Source organism: Podarcis liolepis, assembly GCF_965112155.1.
Source record: "Podarcis liolepis genome assembly, chromosome: 17".
In the NCBI taxonomy this organism is placed as follows: Eukaryota; Metazoa; Chordata; class Lepidosauria; order Squamata; family Lacertidae; genus Podarcis; species Podarcis liolepis.
The window spans coordinates 16,971,593-16,984,993 of NC_139571.1; the positions used below are offsets into that span (position 1 = coordinate 16,971,593).

Sequence of the window (13,401 nt, forward strand, 5' to 3'; positions counted from 1 at the left end):
GCCATGATGGACTTTATCTCCCTGGCAGTATCCCAACAGTGGGATGCAGTACAGCTTGTTGGGCAGAAGGAAGCCGGTGAGGAAAGCCCTGGTCCCCAGCCCCCCCCCCCCAATTTGGCAAATATATCATTGGCATCGGGATTGTTCACGTGCAACGAACCAGCCTTCGGTTTTAAAGTGGGCCAAAATTCTTTTTGGTGCCCTTTAAGTTCAGGCAGATAACGATGGCTGACACGAGGGCAGGTATTAAGGAGTTTCGTTTGCTGCATTATCATTCACCATGGCTACTATTTGTTCCTCATCTGCACAGCAGTACTTTGGGTTTTGTAATTAGGGTTTCAGTTTTGGGTCTCCCTTAGGGGGCTGGAGAAGGAAACTTAAGTCATTTGCCTAATGTTAAATCCACCCTCTCGCCTGGAAACCGAAGCCTAAGGTCACATTTAAATTGGCTATTAAAACACATCTCTTCTCTCAAAGAATATGAAGAACTGTAGCTTTCTCCTCATGGAGCTCACATTCCCAGCACCCTTAACAAGCTACATTTCCCAGATTTTTTTTTGGGGGGGGGGCAGGGCATTTTAAATGTACACAGCCTAAGGGTTTTGATACTTCTCTTCAGATCTCGGACAGAAATGAAGCCTGAGCTGTTTCTGAATTCCAAGGTGTCCGTATGGTTTATAAAGAACGAGACGAGACAAGAGGGAGTAAATAAATAAGATGCATTATTTGTACAAAAAAAATTATATAATCAAGTTTTTTGTTTTTGTTTTTTTAAAGGGGAGGGAAGCCGCCTCCTGTAATATTTTCCAACCCTAATAAATGTACACTGATGCTCTCAGGTTGCAATTCATCAGACAAATTACATTTGAAATTACATTCATAGGCTGCAAGCCTTTGCACAGTTCGCAAACCTGCAAGCCCCGGCGGGACTTAGCACAAGCGCTCTGCGCAGAGGACCCTGGCCATGGTGTGCAAAGGGGGGCAGAGCGGCCGAGTCAGCCTCTGAGTGCAATTCAGCGTCACGAAATACAGCGGTACGATCCTTGATTTCTGTAGGAATTGATTTGCATGGCCTTGGAGAGTCCTTGCAGGCGCAGGCCCCACTGTGATGCCCATGCGCAGCGTCACATGAATGAAGGGGGCAACAAAGGGATGCGTGTGTGGAGCTTCACTCTGCGCTCATTTTTTGGGGGGGGGGGAGTCTGCTTGGGTGAGAGTCCCAGGCATGCTGGTCCCCCGGGGCTTTAAGCTCCAAGATTCCTTGGAGCAGAGTTATTGCATAATGACTATAAAAGAGGTAGCTGCTGCACGGTTGCCATGTGTCCTCTGTTTCCAGGACACGTCCTCTTTTTCAGGGGTAAATTTTTGAGTCAAATTGCATTTATTTGCTTTGAATGGCTGGCACAGTGGCGTCCTTTTTTTTGCTCTTCAAAATATGGCAACCCTACCAAAGGCTGATATTACCGCTGCATTTCTTGCCAGTAATTGCTGTCGGAAAACAGCCGCCACGTCATTATTAAGTAAGCTGCTGTTTGTTCTCTTGGTAACTCCTTGGTTTTTTTTTTAATTAATTAATTAAATTTAATTAATTAATTTAAAAAACACCACTCCACCCTTGCCTCCCACTTGTTGCAATTTACTCTGTATACGCTGAAACTCAGTCAATATTAAACAAGAAGTGCTGATTTAGAATTTGGGGAGGGGAGGGGATATACATTATCACTGGTACAACAAAAACACATTGCAGAGGGATAACAGAATAGCTCCTCCTCCTAAATAGGTTCATCTGAACATCATAATGTACAATTATTCATATTGCACTTTTTATACAAGAAATTCTAATAAATATACAAAAAAAGATACATTTACATACATAGAAAGACATTCTTCTTCTTTTTTAAATAAACGTCGCTTTGATTCATAGCAACACAATAGCTCAGAGACCCATCTGAAAGAGAGAGAGAGAAAACACGTATTCCCTGCCAGATACATTTTGGAATGACCCAAAACCGGAGGCAATTTAATCTGTCGGACCTGAAGCTGGCCTCACCAGAGAACTTCCAGACTTGCTTTAGAATTGGCAGGTAATAAAAGCTGCAACCTGTCAATGCTACCTTCAGCACTTGAGCTGCATTTTATGACTCCAGCACAAGCCCTGGGCCCCCACAGAGACACCTGAGGCACAGCTAAGCCCTTTTATAGGGCCTGGTGCTCAACCAAAGGACGAGAGCCACACAAAGCTAAAGGTTTGCAAGCCAGGCCTCCCCGCTGCCTTGCCCCACTGATGTAGGGGCTTCTTTCTAAACAGCCTTTTATTTTCCTTGGCTTGAAGAGGTGCAGCACTTTGTGGCACTAAAGCCCGGATATATAAATCCGCTAGACACCTATAGGGATGTCGGGGAATTCTGACAAAAACGGAAAAGGAAGCGGAATCTGCTGCAGCTTGCGTGTTTGTCTGCAGTCAGCAGCAGAAATGGATCAAGCAAGTAAGATCAGTGTTCATTCACATTGCTGCCGTTTCTGAGTCTGCAAACAAGCACGCAAGTTAACGGCATTTTAGACATGGCTTTGGCGTTCCCTTTATACTGAAACGAGTGTAAGGTACATTAACTAGCGGACATAATGTAGCATTTGGCAGAAACTGAACTGCAGTGGAATGGAAACGGCGCTGATTGTGATGGATACAGGTCAGAATGCAAAAGGTGGTCTTCGCCCATCCCCTAGAGAGCTCAAAGCACACATAGGAGCAATGCTATTTATTGCAGAAACTTGTTCTTTCTGCTTCACTTTGGGTCCAGGGGCTGCAGGCTGCATAGGTTGCTGTGCAGGTATACTGGCTGCAGTCCCACAACCTCGCCTGCTGGCCCTCCTGCTGTTTGCAGCCTGGAAGTCATGCTCACGCAACCCACCTGAGCTGTGTTGTGGGCCAACACCTACCGTATTTTTCGCTCTATAAGACGTACCAGACCACAAGACGCACCTAGTTTTTGGAGGAGGAAAACAAGAAAAAAAATATTCTGAATCTCAGAAGCCAGAACAGCAAGAGGGATCGCTGTGCAGTGAAAGCAGCAATCCCTCTTGCTGTTCTGGCTCCTGGGATAGCTGCGCAGCCTGTATTCGCTCCATAAGATGCACACACATTTCCTCTTACTTTTTAGGAGGTAAAAAGTGAGTCTTATAGAGCAAAATATACGGTATTTGACAACCTGCAGGAAGCAAACCTGCCAAACCCTAACTGAGCCATTCACGGGGAAAAGCATGCACCTAGCTAGTCACTACGAAATAGCTGTGAGAGTCTGTTGGATGCACACTTCCGAATCTCAAAATGTGCATGAGATGCACATGGACTTTGGTCAAAGTAGTCCAGCTGAAGCCTGCTTCATACCTGACCCCGAAAACATTTATTGGTCGTATGTTTCACTAAAGTGGGCGTGCGGCTCAGGGACCACCTAGACTGATAGTCCTATCCTTATTCAACATTTATCTTGTCCTTCCTTTGTCTGAGATCTGCTTCAAATGAGAAGGCAGCACAGCCACATTCCCCCAGTTACGGGAACGCTTACCTTTGCCAGAAGCAACACAGTCAGCATCATGGTTAAAGTAGGCCATTTGCATCAATCCATGCTGTGGCCCCATGCCGTGGATCGATGGTCCAGGTGTACTAACATGCCCATGCTCCATGGTCAGGTGCTACTGTTTTAAACATGATGCTGAACTCATGGGAATTCCGACGGTGTGTTTAACCTTAATGTGCTCATAGTGAGAAATACCTGATTGTGTGCCAATTCTGGGCCAGCGGGTGGGTGGAGACTGCTGCGTTGTACGAATCTCAAGTCACATTCAAGAGTTACACCCTTTTGCATTTTTAACCTGTATACTTTTATTCTGTACTGTTAGCTACAGATGTCTCATGGTATTTCTTTTTCTGGACTAGGTCCCCCACTTACCTCTGTTACTATCAAATATTCTTCAATTTTTTTTTAACACTCAGTATGCACTATTGCATCTATGCAACTGCCCAATCTAGATTCTATTTTAATCATTAACTCTCAATTATGTTCCAATTTAATTTTTATTAGCACCAGCTAAACCTGATAATTGCTTCAGGATTTTTGAACCTAGGGCCTTCCTCCAGTTTCATCTGGTCTAAAATTGATCAAGTGTCCTATTAGTATGTGAATATCATTGCACATATTCAGTATTTATTGAGAATATTTTGTGTGTGTGTGTTTTAAAAACAAGAGTCTATACAGTCGTACCTTGGTTTTTGAACAGCTTAGTTCACGAACAACTTGGAACTCGAACGTTGCAAACCCAGAAGTGGGTGTTCTGGTTTGTGAACTTTGCCTCGGAAGCTGAATGTCCGGCGCGGCTTCTGATTGGCTGCACGACACTCCTGCAGCCAATCGGAAGCCACGCCTTGGTTTCTGAACGTTTTGGAAGTTGAACGGACTTCCGGAATGCATTCTGCTTGAAAACCAAGGTACGACTGTACAGTATGTGTCAGGCGGAATACCAGGACAATGAACAGAAATCAACTGAAATGTGACAAGAGGGCAAGCCTTTTAGCATCATTTCTTTCAAGACTCTCTTTTTGGTGACTGGGATTAACGTATATACCCTTTGCATTGCTCCCCCTGTTTTTAATGCCACGTTGAAATGGAGCTTGTGCCGATGCAGTATTTTGAGACTTGGCCTGTGCCTCCTGAGCATAAACCAAAAGCAGGGAGGCCCAGGTGGTAACATAACAGAGAAACAGCTATACAAAACCCATGGTGGATGAATAGACGGAACTGCTGAGCACATGAACACACAACCATTTGGGAAGCTGTTGGGCTGCAGCATCCCTGCCCCAGTGGCGAGTAGCAGAATTTCCCCACTCCCTTGCTGCCCCGTATTTCTGACTGCAATGGTACAGGGTAAATTCCTCTTCGCCCAGTGGTGGGTGGCTGTTCCTTCCCATGTCCACGTGGTGAAATGCACTACATGGGAAGCTACTCCTTTTAGCAGATGGTCATATCTATTCACCTTACGTGAGCAAGCCTTCCAGGGTCAACCGAAGACTAATCCATTCTTCAACACGACAACCCCTTTTCCTTTCACTTTGCCATCCCTTCTTTTGGGCAGGGGCGAATGTCGCGTTCCACTCTTGACTCAAGGTACTGGCAATTTCGCTAGGCGTTTGCTGAGCCCAGTTGCTCAGGGTCGGTTTCCGCAGGTTCCTTCTGTCCACAAAGGGCAGCCTTGAAGTCTTCCAGGGCGTTCCGTCATTCCAGACTCTTTTCTCTCTGGTGCTCTCTTCCCTTTTGTTTTTGGTCTGCACCCTCATAACGAATTCTGTGGCTTGCTGCGCTTGTCTCCCAGCCTCCTTAGAGAAGGGAAACCTTGTCGAGGTCTTTACAAAGACTTCAGTTTAAGAAAGGGATTTTGAAAAAAGCGGAAACAGAAAAAGGGGGGGGGAAATAAATAAATAAAATGGAAGATAAGGCCATTCCATTTCCAATTTTTCCTTTTTATGAAGAAGCCCTTCTCAGTAACAAAGCAGAGGTGGGGGGGCTGGTGGTGCCAAATTCATCAGATGGTTCTCTGCCTGCCACCTTTATGCTTTTCCACACGTCCCACAGCACCTTGATTTGAATTGCGCAAGCTGGCAGAGTTTCAGCTGCTTCACCTTCTCACAGTACCTGGTGGTATCTCTGCACTCGACTAGGAAAAAGAGAAAAGAGAGAATCATTGCATTAAAAAAAAGAGAGAGAGAAGAATTCATTACCTTGCATCTCATATGTTGACTGGTTTTACAGCTTCTCTCTGCAAAGTTCCAATCTTCCTATCATTTCATTACCGTTGCAACATTTGGGGCCATTTCTTTCACAGAACTTAAGACAGAACTATTGGCCGTTTACTTCCCCCCACCCAAAAAAGCCCCATAACGTTTTTGTCTGCAATTTGGCAGGCTGAATCCAATCTGCAGGGACTCTTGGGCTTGAACATTTCATTCGCTTTGTCCAAAGGCGGAGAAAGTTAGAGCTGTTTTTAGATACAGTGGTGCCTCGCAAGACGAAAAGAATCCGTTCTGTGATTCTCTTCGTCTAGCGGTTTTTTCGTCTTGTGAAGCAAGCCCATTGACGGATTAGCGGATTAGCGCTATTAGCGGCTTTTAGCGGCTTATCTGCTGATCGGATCAGCTGATAAGCGGTTTAGCGGCTTAGAAAAAGGGGGGGGGGAGGAAAAAAAACCAGCAGGAACTCGCAAGACATTGTCGTCTTGCGAAGCAAGCCCATAGGAAATTCGTTTTGCGAAGCACCTCCAAAACGGAAAACTCTTTCGTCTAGCGAGTTTTCCATCTTGCGAGGCATTCGTCTTGCGGGGCACCACTGTACTCCATTATAGTGAATGGGGAACACACAGCTTTTAAAATATATATACAGAACAGGTTAAAGCCTGAAATGCAGTTTAAACTGAAACACAGATTGAACGGGGGAGTGCATGGCACGATGCAGAAACAGATCATAGTTTTTTTAAATGCACAGCTTGCAAGGTGAATCTTGGGGCCTCTCTAGAACTCCAAAACAAAGGAGCTGTGAGAAAAAAAATTATGCAAATATACATTCATATATATGAATCAGTACATATTTCAAACTACATCTGGGATTATCCTGCGACAATGACTATAAAGAATAACCACAGAGCTTTATTTACTATAGTACAGTGGTACTTTGGGTTACATATGCTTCAGGTTACAGACTCCGCTAACCCAGAAATAATACCTCGGGTTAAGAACTTTGCTTCAAGATGAGAACAGAAATCATGCTCCGGCGGTGTGGCAGCAGCAGGAGGCCCCATTAGCTAAAGTGGTGCTTCAGGTTAATGGACCTCCGGAACGAATTAAGTACTTAACCCGAGGTAACACTGTAATGTAATTGTGGTTTACATGCAACTGTTCTGGAAGCTAGTCTTTCATGATGTTCTGCCGGGTAGTGATGAGAACTTTATCATATATAATCTGATTAGAAATCTGGGGAATCAGCAGTGTAGTGAAATTCATGCACAACCAGCTATGACCACCTGCAGAGGACGACATGTGAACCAGTCCTCAGAACGTGCATTTTCAGACAGCGGCTTTCCCCAGCGACTGTAGTGCTAAGTTAGAAAGACGTACTATTTTCACAGGGAGTGATGTTGCAACGCTGCCAGTTAGCCGGCCTCGGTCTCCAGGCGCAGTAGTGCTCTTGCACGGGTTTGTTGGTGCGGACACGCACACATTCCACTCGTCTCGACTGGAAGCCGTAGTTCCCGCAGGTAGCCGTGCACAGAGTCCACAGACTGACCCTCCAGTGCACTCCGCAAGCATCTGTCCAGCAGTTCTGCGTGCTCAGAGGCCTTTTGGCAAACAGAAGAGATACAATACTACTGCAGAAATATTCTTAAAAACAACACCTGTACGAGCCTTTCAGGAAAGGCTGACCCTTGTCTGGCCAGGTAGGAGTCAAACCAGAGTCGGTCCCCTGTCTTGACAAATCAACCAGAAGGATGTACACTCTGCATATACACACGCACAAACACATGGAATGATTCACTACAGTATCTGCACAATGAAAATGTGCCTACTTGAAGGTTAGGTTTGCTTCTCCAGTGTAGTATTGCTGGGTTGGGATTACTTGTGCTTCTAGTGGACCAAGGCAGGAGTAGCTTTTACAGGAAATAGGTTGGGCCCTCTTAGTTTTGCATACTCACCAAGTATTAACAGCCCAGAAGTGAAGCCCAGCAGAGTGCTAACCCTTTTCTTGCAACAAACCATTAACCGAAAGCCAACCGTACAAATGGTGCCCTGAAAAAATTGCTAAGCCGAAACGAAGTTGTAAGAGGAGTCACAAATGACTACAAGAGCAAAAAACCTTCAAAAGTGGCCAGCCTATTTCTTGTTCAAGATTACTCCTGCCTTCGTCCAAGTAAGCCAAATTGAATGATGCCACAGTGGCAAGCAAAACAGCCCAGTTCTCTTTCCATCATTTTGCACAGTTTATTCTGACATCTGTACGACTTTGCATATTTGCTTCTGGTTTTGCAAGTCAAAGGAAAAGGCGAGGATCCGTGAAAGGCGCAGGATTCTGCTACTGGAATCCTGCCAATGCCCTCTGGCTTCCAGGGTTCCAGCATCCAAGCATTTCTTTCTAACAATAAAGGCTGGGCACTTGCCCTTTATAAAATGAAAAGTTGAGCTTTTCCGGAAGCTGAATTGTGTGTGCAGTATTTTCTACATCCACATGAACTCATAACATGTAAACATAGTCCGCCAGTAAGAAAAGAGAGGAAGAGGATTGGCTAATGTTTTCATTTTCTCCTTTAATGAGCCAATCCATCCATCCCTAAAGCAACAAGTACTCTGTCCTCTTGAGAGTCCCATGGACTGCAAGAAGATCAAACCTCTCCATTCTTAAGGAAATCAGCCCTGAGTGCTCACTGGAAGGACAGATCCTGAAGCTGAGACTCCAGTACTTTGGCCACCTCATGAGAAGCGAAGACTCCCTGGAAAAGACCCTGATGTTGGGAAAGATGGAGGGCACAAGGAGAAGGGGACGACAGAGGACAAGATGGTTGGATAGTGTTCTCGAAGCTACCAGCATGAGTTTGACCAAACTGCGGGAGGCAGTGGAAGACAGGAGTGCCTGCCGTGCTCTGGTCCGTGGGGTCACGAAGAGTCGGACACGACTAAATGACTAAACAACAACAACAACTCTGTCCTAGATTTATTCACTTTGCAAATCGTAATGTTTCCTTCAGGCATTCTCAGTATTGGTAGACTTTATTTTGAGACAGGTGAAATTGTTAGATGAAGCATTGAAATGGGTGGGGTTTAAGGGATCAGGGTTCTTGTGGGCTTCTCACATGCATCTGGTTGACCACTTTGAGAACAGGATGATGGGCCAAATTGTCCTTTGGCTTATCTAGCAGGGCTCTTGCTATGTTACCAATGCTGGCTCCGCTCTGCCCATCCCACAGGATGGGCTTTCTCCCTGTCCAGCTCCTGTCTCCTTGCTTGGGGGACAAATGTTTCCCGAACAGAGACCTGATGACTTTTCCTCCTTGAGATGCTGGCAGGTTGGGGATTTCTCTTTTCCAGCTCCGTTTGCTCTCATGGTTGTGGTGATGAGATTCAGGAAAGGAAGGGGAGGACTGAACTTCTAGGATTGGCATTTCCCTTCTCAAGCTTGTTGCTTAGGGAAGAGGATGAGCTAGTCAGACTGTGATTTGCCTTGGTTTCTTTTTTAATGAGCTATAAATCAAATCCAGTAGAGTTATTTCACTCTCTTCATAAGTCCTCATTATCATGGGTAATGAAGTGACCATATTCAAGGTAACTAGATCTTGCAGGTAAGATGAGGGAATATGAGGAAATATGAGGGAATACATTTGTATTCCTCTGTGATAATGGATGATGTTAGATATATAGTTGTAGCTCGCACTCCACAGGAAACAGGTGACTGGGAGTGGCCGCCGAGACCATATAACACCGGTCATGAAAGACCTGCATTGGCTCCCAGTACGTTTCTGAGCACAATTCAAAGTGTTGGTGCTGATCTTGAAAGCCCTAAACAGCCTCTGTCCTGTATACCTGAAGAAGCGTCTCCACTCCCATCGTTCAGCCCAGAGGTCCAACTCCGAGGGCCTTCTGGTGGTTCCTTCACTGCGAGAAGCAAGGTTACAGGGAACCAGGCAGAGGGCCTTCTTGGTGGTAGCACCCGCCTCCTGTCAGATGTCAAGGAGCTTTACAGTATTCCAATATACCTGAAGGAGCTTCTCCACCCCCATTGTTCAGCCCAGACACTGAGGTCCAGCTCCGAGGTGGTTCCCTCCCTGCGAGGTTACAGGGAACCAGGCAGAGGGCCTTCTCGGTGGTAGCGCCCGCCCTGTGGAACGCCCTCCCACCAGATGTCAAGGAAATAAACAACTACCTGACTTTTAGAAGACATCTGAAGGCACCCCTGTTTAGGGAAGCTTTTAATGTTTGGTGTTTTATTGTGCTTTTAATATTCTGTTGGGAGCTGCCCAGAGTGGCTGTGGAAACCCAGCCAGATGGGTGAGCTATAAATAATTCCCCCCCCAACAGGATTAAAACTTAAAGTTCAAAACATAAATAATGCTATGTCACAATTGGCAAACATGGTGTCAGTTTCTGAAAATATCAGCAGGGCTTACCGTGGAAGGGAGCTGCATTGGTCAGAAGGCACAGATATCCCATCCCTGGTCCGGCAGAAAACCTGCCTGTGTTGTACAGCCAGTCGAGATCCAATGCATGGTCCGTTACACTGTTAACAAAGACAACTGGACACTTAGAACAGACATGCACTATTTATTATTATTATTATCAAAGAATGCAGCCTACCAATCATGTATCGAAATCTACCAAGGGCTTGATAAATATTTATTTGTTGCTCATCCAGGATTGTAAAAGAGGTGTGGCTGGTATATTGAATGCAGCTTGGTGGGTCATAAATTGAGCGGGCTGCAGCAGAATGAAGAAATAGCATGCATTTCTTTCAGTACTGCTAAAGGAACACTGCAAATGAGTCAGATGCTCCCTGTCTTTTGCTACAGATCTGTGGCCTGGGAGATGTATGATTTAATAATTTATTGTTAAATTCCAGAAGCATAGCTAGGGTGGTCTGTTTCAGCAAAACCAACAAGAGTCCTGTTGCACAAGGAAATTAATGGTAGCATGGACTTTTGTGTGCCAGAACCCCTGAAAACTGATGCTACAGTAAACACATTAGCCTTTCAAGCTGCCTTGGTTGGTGCTATAAATTCAAGAGTTTAGGACAAATGAAAAGTCCCTTCTCACTTTCCCAATTTGTTGTCCTGCAGCTTGAGATCCACACGGCAAATGTCACTCTATCCCGTTTGCCGGATGTTTTACTAATAATTTACAGGCAACCCCTTAAAAACAAGTAACCAAAAAGCAAGAGACAATTCATGCAAGTCCTGGAAACGTAACAAAAGTCGTGAATGAGAATTCATAAAGAGTTTCACGGAAGGGTTGTCCACAGATCTAAGGTAAACTCCCCTCAGTGTGGAAAAATGGGTAATGACTACAGATCTGCCTAAATGAAAATAATTAAAAAGAACTCTGCAGTGGAAATATATATCACTTAGGCTCCTGCTCGTTGCCAGATTTCATAGCCTCTTGGCCTTCTCATAGTTGATCATGAAGTTGTGATCCTAGAAGACCAACAAGGTCACATGAAGTCTTCTGTTGTTTGGTGCAGGGATGCAGAGTCAATCATCATGTCCTCGAGGTAAGGAGAAGGGAATAGGCACAGAAGCAGCCACTACCTAGGTGAAAGCTCTCTGGGCTGAGGCAAGGGCAAACCAGATTGCTCCATATTGGAGGTGAAAGCCGTTGTAGGCAAACATGAGGAACCTGTGCTGTGGTGGAAAGATAGGAATGCGGGTGGGATGTGATCCATGAGAAGCAGTCAAGTACAACATTCCTTGTAATGCCAGAGAAGACATGTGACAAAATGTTTGGTCCAGCCAGTCGAAACTTCCTGTTCCTCCTGGCTGGAGCATCCTTCCTTTGCATGCGTTAGAAGGAGGGTGTGACCTTACCTGTCCAGGTAATAAAAGGAAGAGTCATGCAGAACACTTTCTCTTTTTGACTTCCTTCTTTGTTTGACCAGCTTTCAGCTAGGACTGCTCTGCTAGCTCTCAGCTAGCAGAAGCATTGGGATCATTCCCCCATATGGTGTAGATCCACATGTACATATTTGTAACTAAGTCTGCCTTCAGGAATCCAACTGTGAACTGATGTGAGTAAACTTCCTTTATTGACTTTGAGTAAGATTGTGACATCTTTATTCTTTTAAGAGGGATTCAAGGGAACTTACCATGAACGTACAATTCAATCTGAGACAGACTGAATTGTATAATAGAGCCTCACATGAGCCTGCAACCAGCTGTCTGCTGTGCATGTAAAAAGGGGAATGTAACTCTGCTAAGTAAAAGAACTTGCTAGTGCAAGTTAGGAAGGATATTAATAAACAATATTTCCTCTCCTTCCACCCTGGACATTCCCACAACGCGCAGGTTGGCTTCTGTCAGATAGTCAGAGGGCATGAAGCCCCCCCTTTTGGAGATATTCCTGAATAGGCTGTAACGTCTCCATCTGAAAATGGTGGTGTTTTATGAGTTGGCTGCAAAACTTGAGGCCTAATGCCATTCTGAGCGATCTATCTTTCTTGGATGTGGTAAAGGTAGAATAGATCCCTGAGCCACATTCTTCTTGAAGAATGTGCTCCACCAACTGCTCTATCTAGTAGGTGTACCATTGCATTTCTGACTCCAGCTCTCTTGGAGGGGTCTGGCAAGACTGGAGATGGTAAGAATTTGGATGCAGGAGCTGTAGGTTCATTCCAGACAAACACCATTGTGGATATTGTCCGGCACCCTTCGGTCTGATGTGGTCAGCTGCCGGCTAGCTGTCCTCCCACTGGAATGGCGACATTGCTGAGAGTGGTGGGGTTAGTTCTGTTGAGTGTTGCAGGATTAGGACTATTGATTTGACTTATGCTCCTGCTCATTGCCAGATATCACCTCCAACTTGATTCCTCACCAAATACTGTGGACATTGCCTGCTTAAATGACTATATTGTCTGGAAGTGGAATGATCGATCATGCTGTGAACACCCCAAAGCTCTAGAGCCAATCCAACCCTGAATTGAGCTACTACTTCCCAGAGGGGACTCAGTCCACCCAAGAGAACTTTTGACTCCCATTACTCTGAACAGCGAGCCTCCCAAACAGCATTTCAAATTCCTCAGCCCTAGACTTCAAATCCGTAGTCTCAAATATCTCCACTGCAAACTAACACGAGTGAAACTGGAGTTACAGTGAACGTACTTAATTCTTATGAGAAATGATTGCATGGAATTCCTGCCTTTGAGGCTGTCACGACACCTACATCAAAACTAAATGATAGGAGACAGGGGAGGGAAGGTCTGTTTGCAGAGGGGACAACGTAATCTGCTTATTTTCCCTGCACTTTGGGAAAGGTAATCATTGAGCTTGGCCAATCGGAACCTGATGTCTCCTTGAGTGGACTGTGTGATACAATAGTGAAATGGCACTGATCCATGGCCAGTAATCTGTTCTTAATTGTAATCAGAATAATCAATTTGTAGGCCTGCCTGGGAATGGAGTCTTGTAAGTTTACACAATGTATGAGAAACTCCTCTCCCGGTTCTCTGGTTGGAGAAATATTATATCAGAAAGCCGAAAGGTCAGGTGAAACAGATGAATTCATACAACTTTTTATAATTGAGCTTGGATATGACATCATGGGATGCTATAAACTAAAAGCCATCCCTCTGGGGGAACTAGACATAAACCTTACCTGGCATTCCA

At 45.1% G+C, this 13,401-nt stretch overlaps 1 protein-coding gene across 3 annotated transcripts in view; it reads right to left on the minus strand.

Annotated features, from left to right (window-relative positions):
* Positions 1–704: 704 nt before the first annotated feature.
* The window catches only part of ADAMTSL1 (ADAMTS like 1), a 494,294-nt gene continuing 481,597 nt past the window's right edge, over positions 705–13,401 (minus strand). For all 3 annotated transcript variants that reach the window (XM_083482208.1, XM_083482210.1, XM_083482209.1), the window contains 3 exons: positions 10,198–10,307; positions 7,160–7,380; positions 705–5,706 (listed from right to left, as the gene is read on the minus strand). In XM_083482208.1, coding sequence (XP_083338334.1) covers positions 5,600–5,706; positions 7,160–7,380; positions 10,198–10,307 — 438 coding nt within the window. In that variant the 3' untranslated portion in view covers positions 705–5,599. The remainder of the gene's footprint in view (positions 5,707–7,159; positions 7,381–10,197; positions 10,308–13,401) is intronic.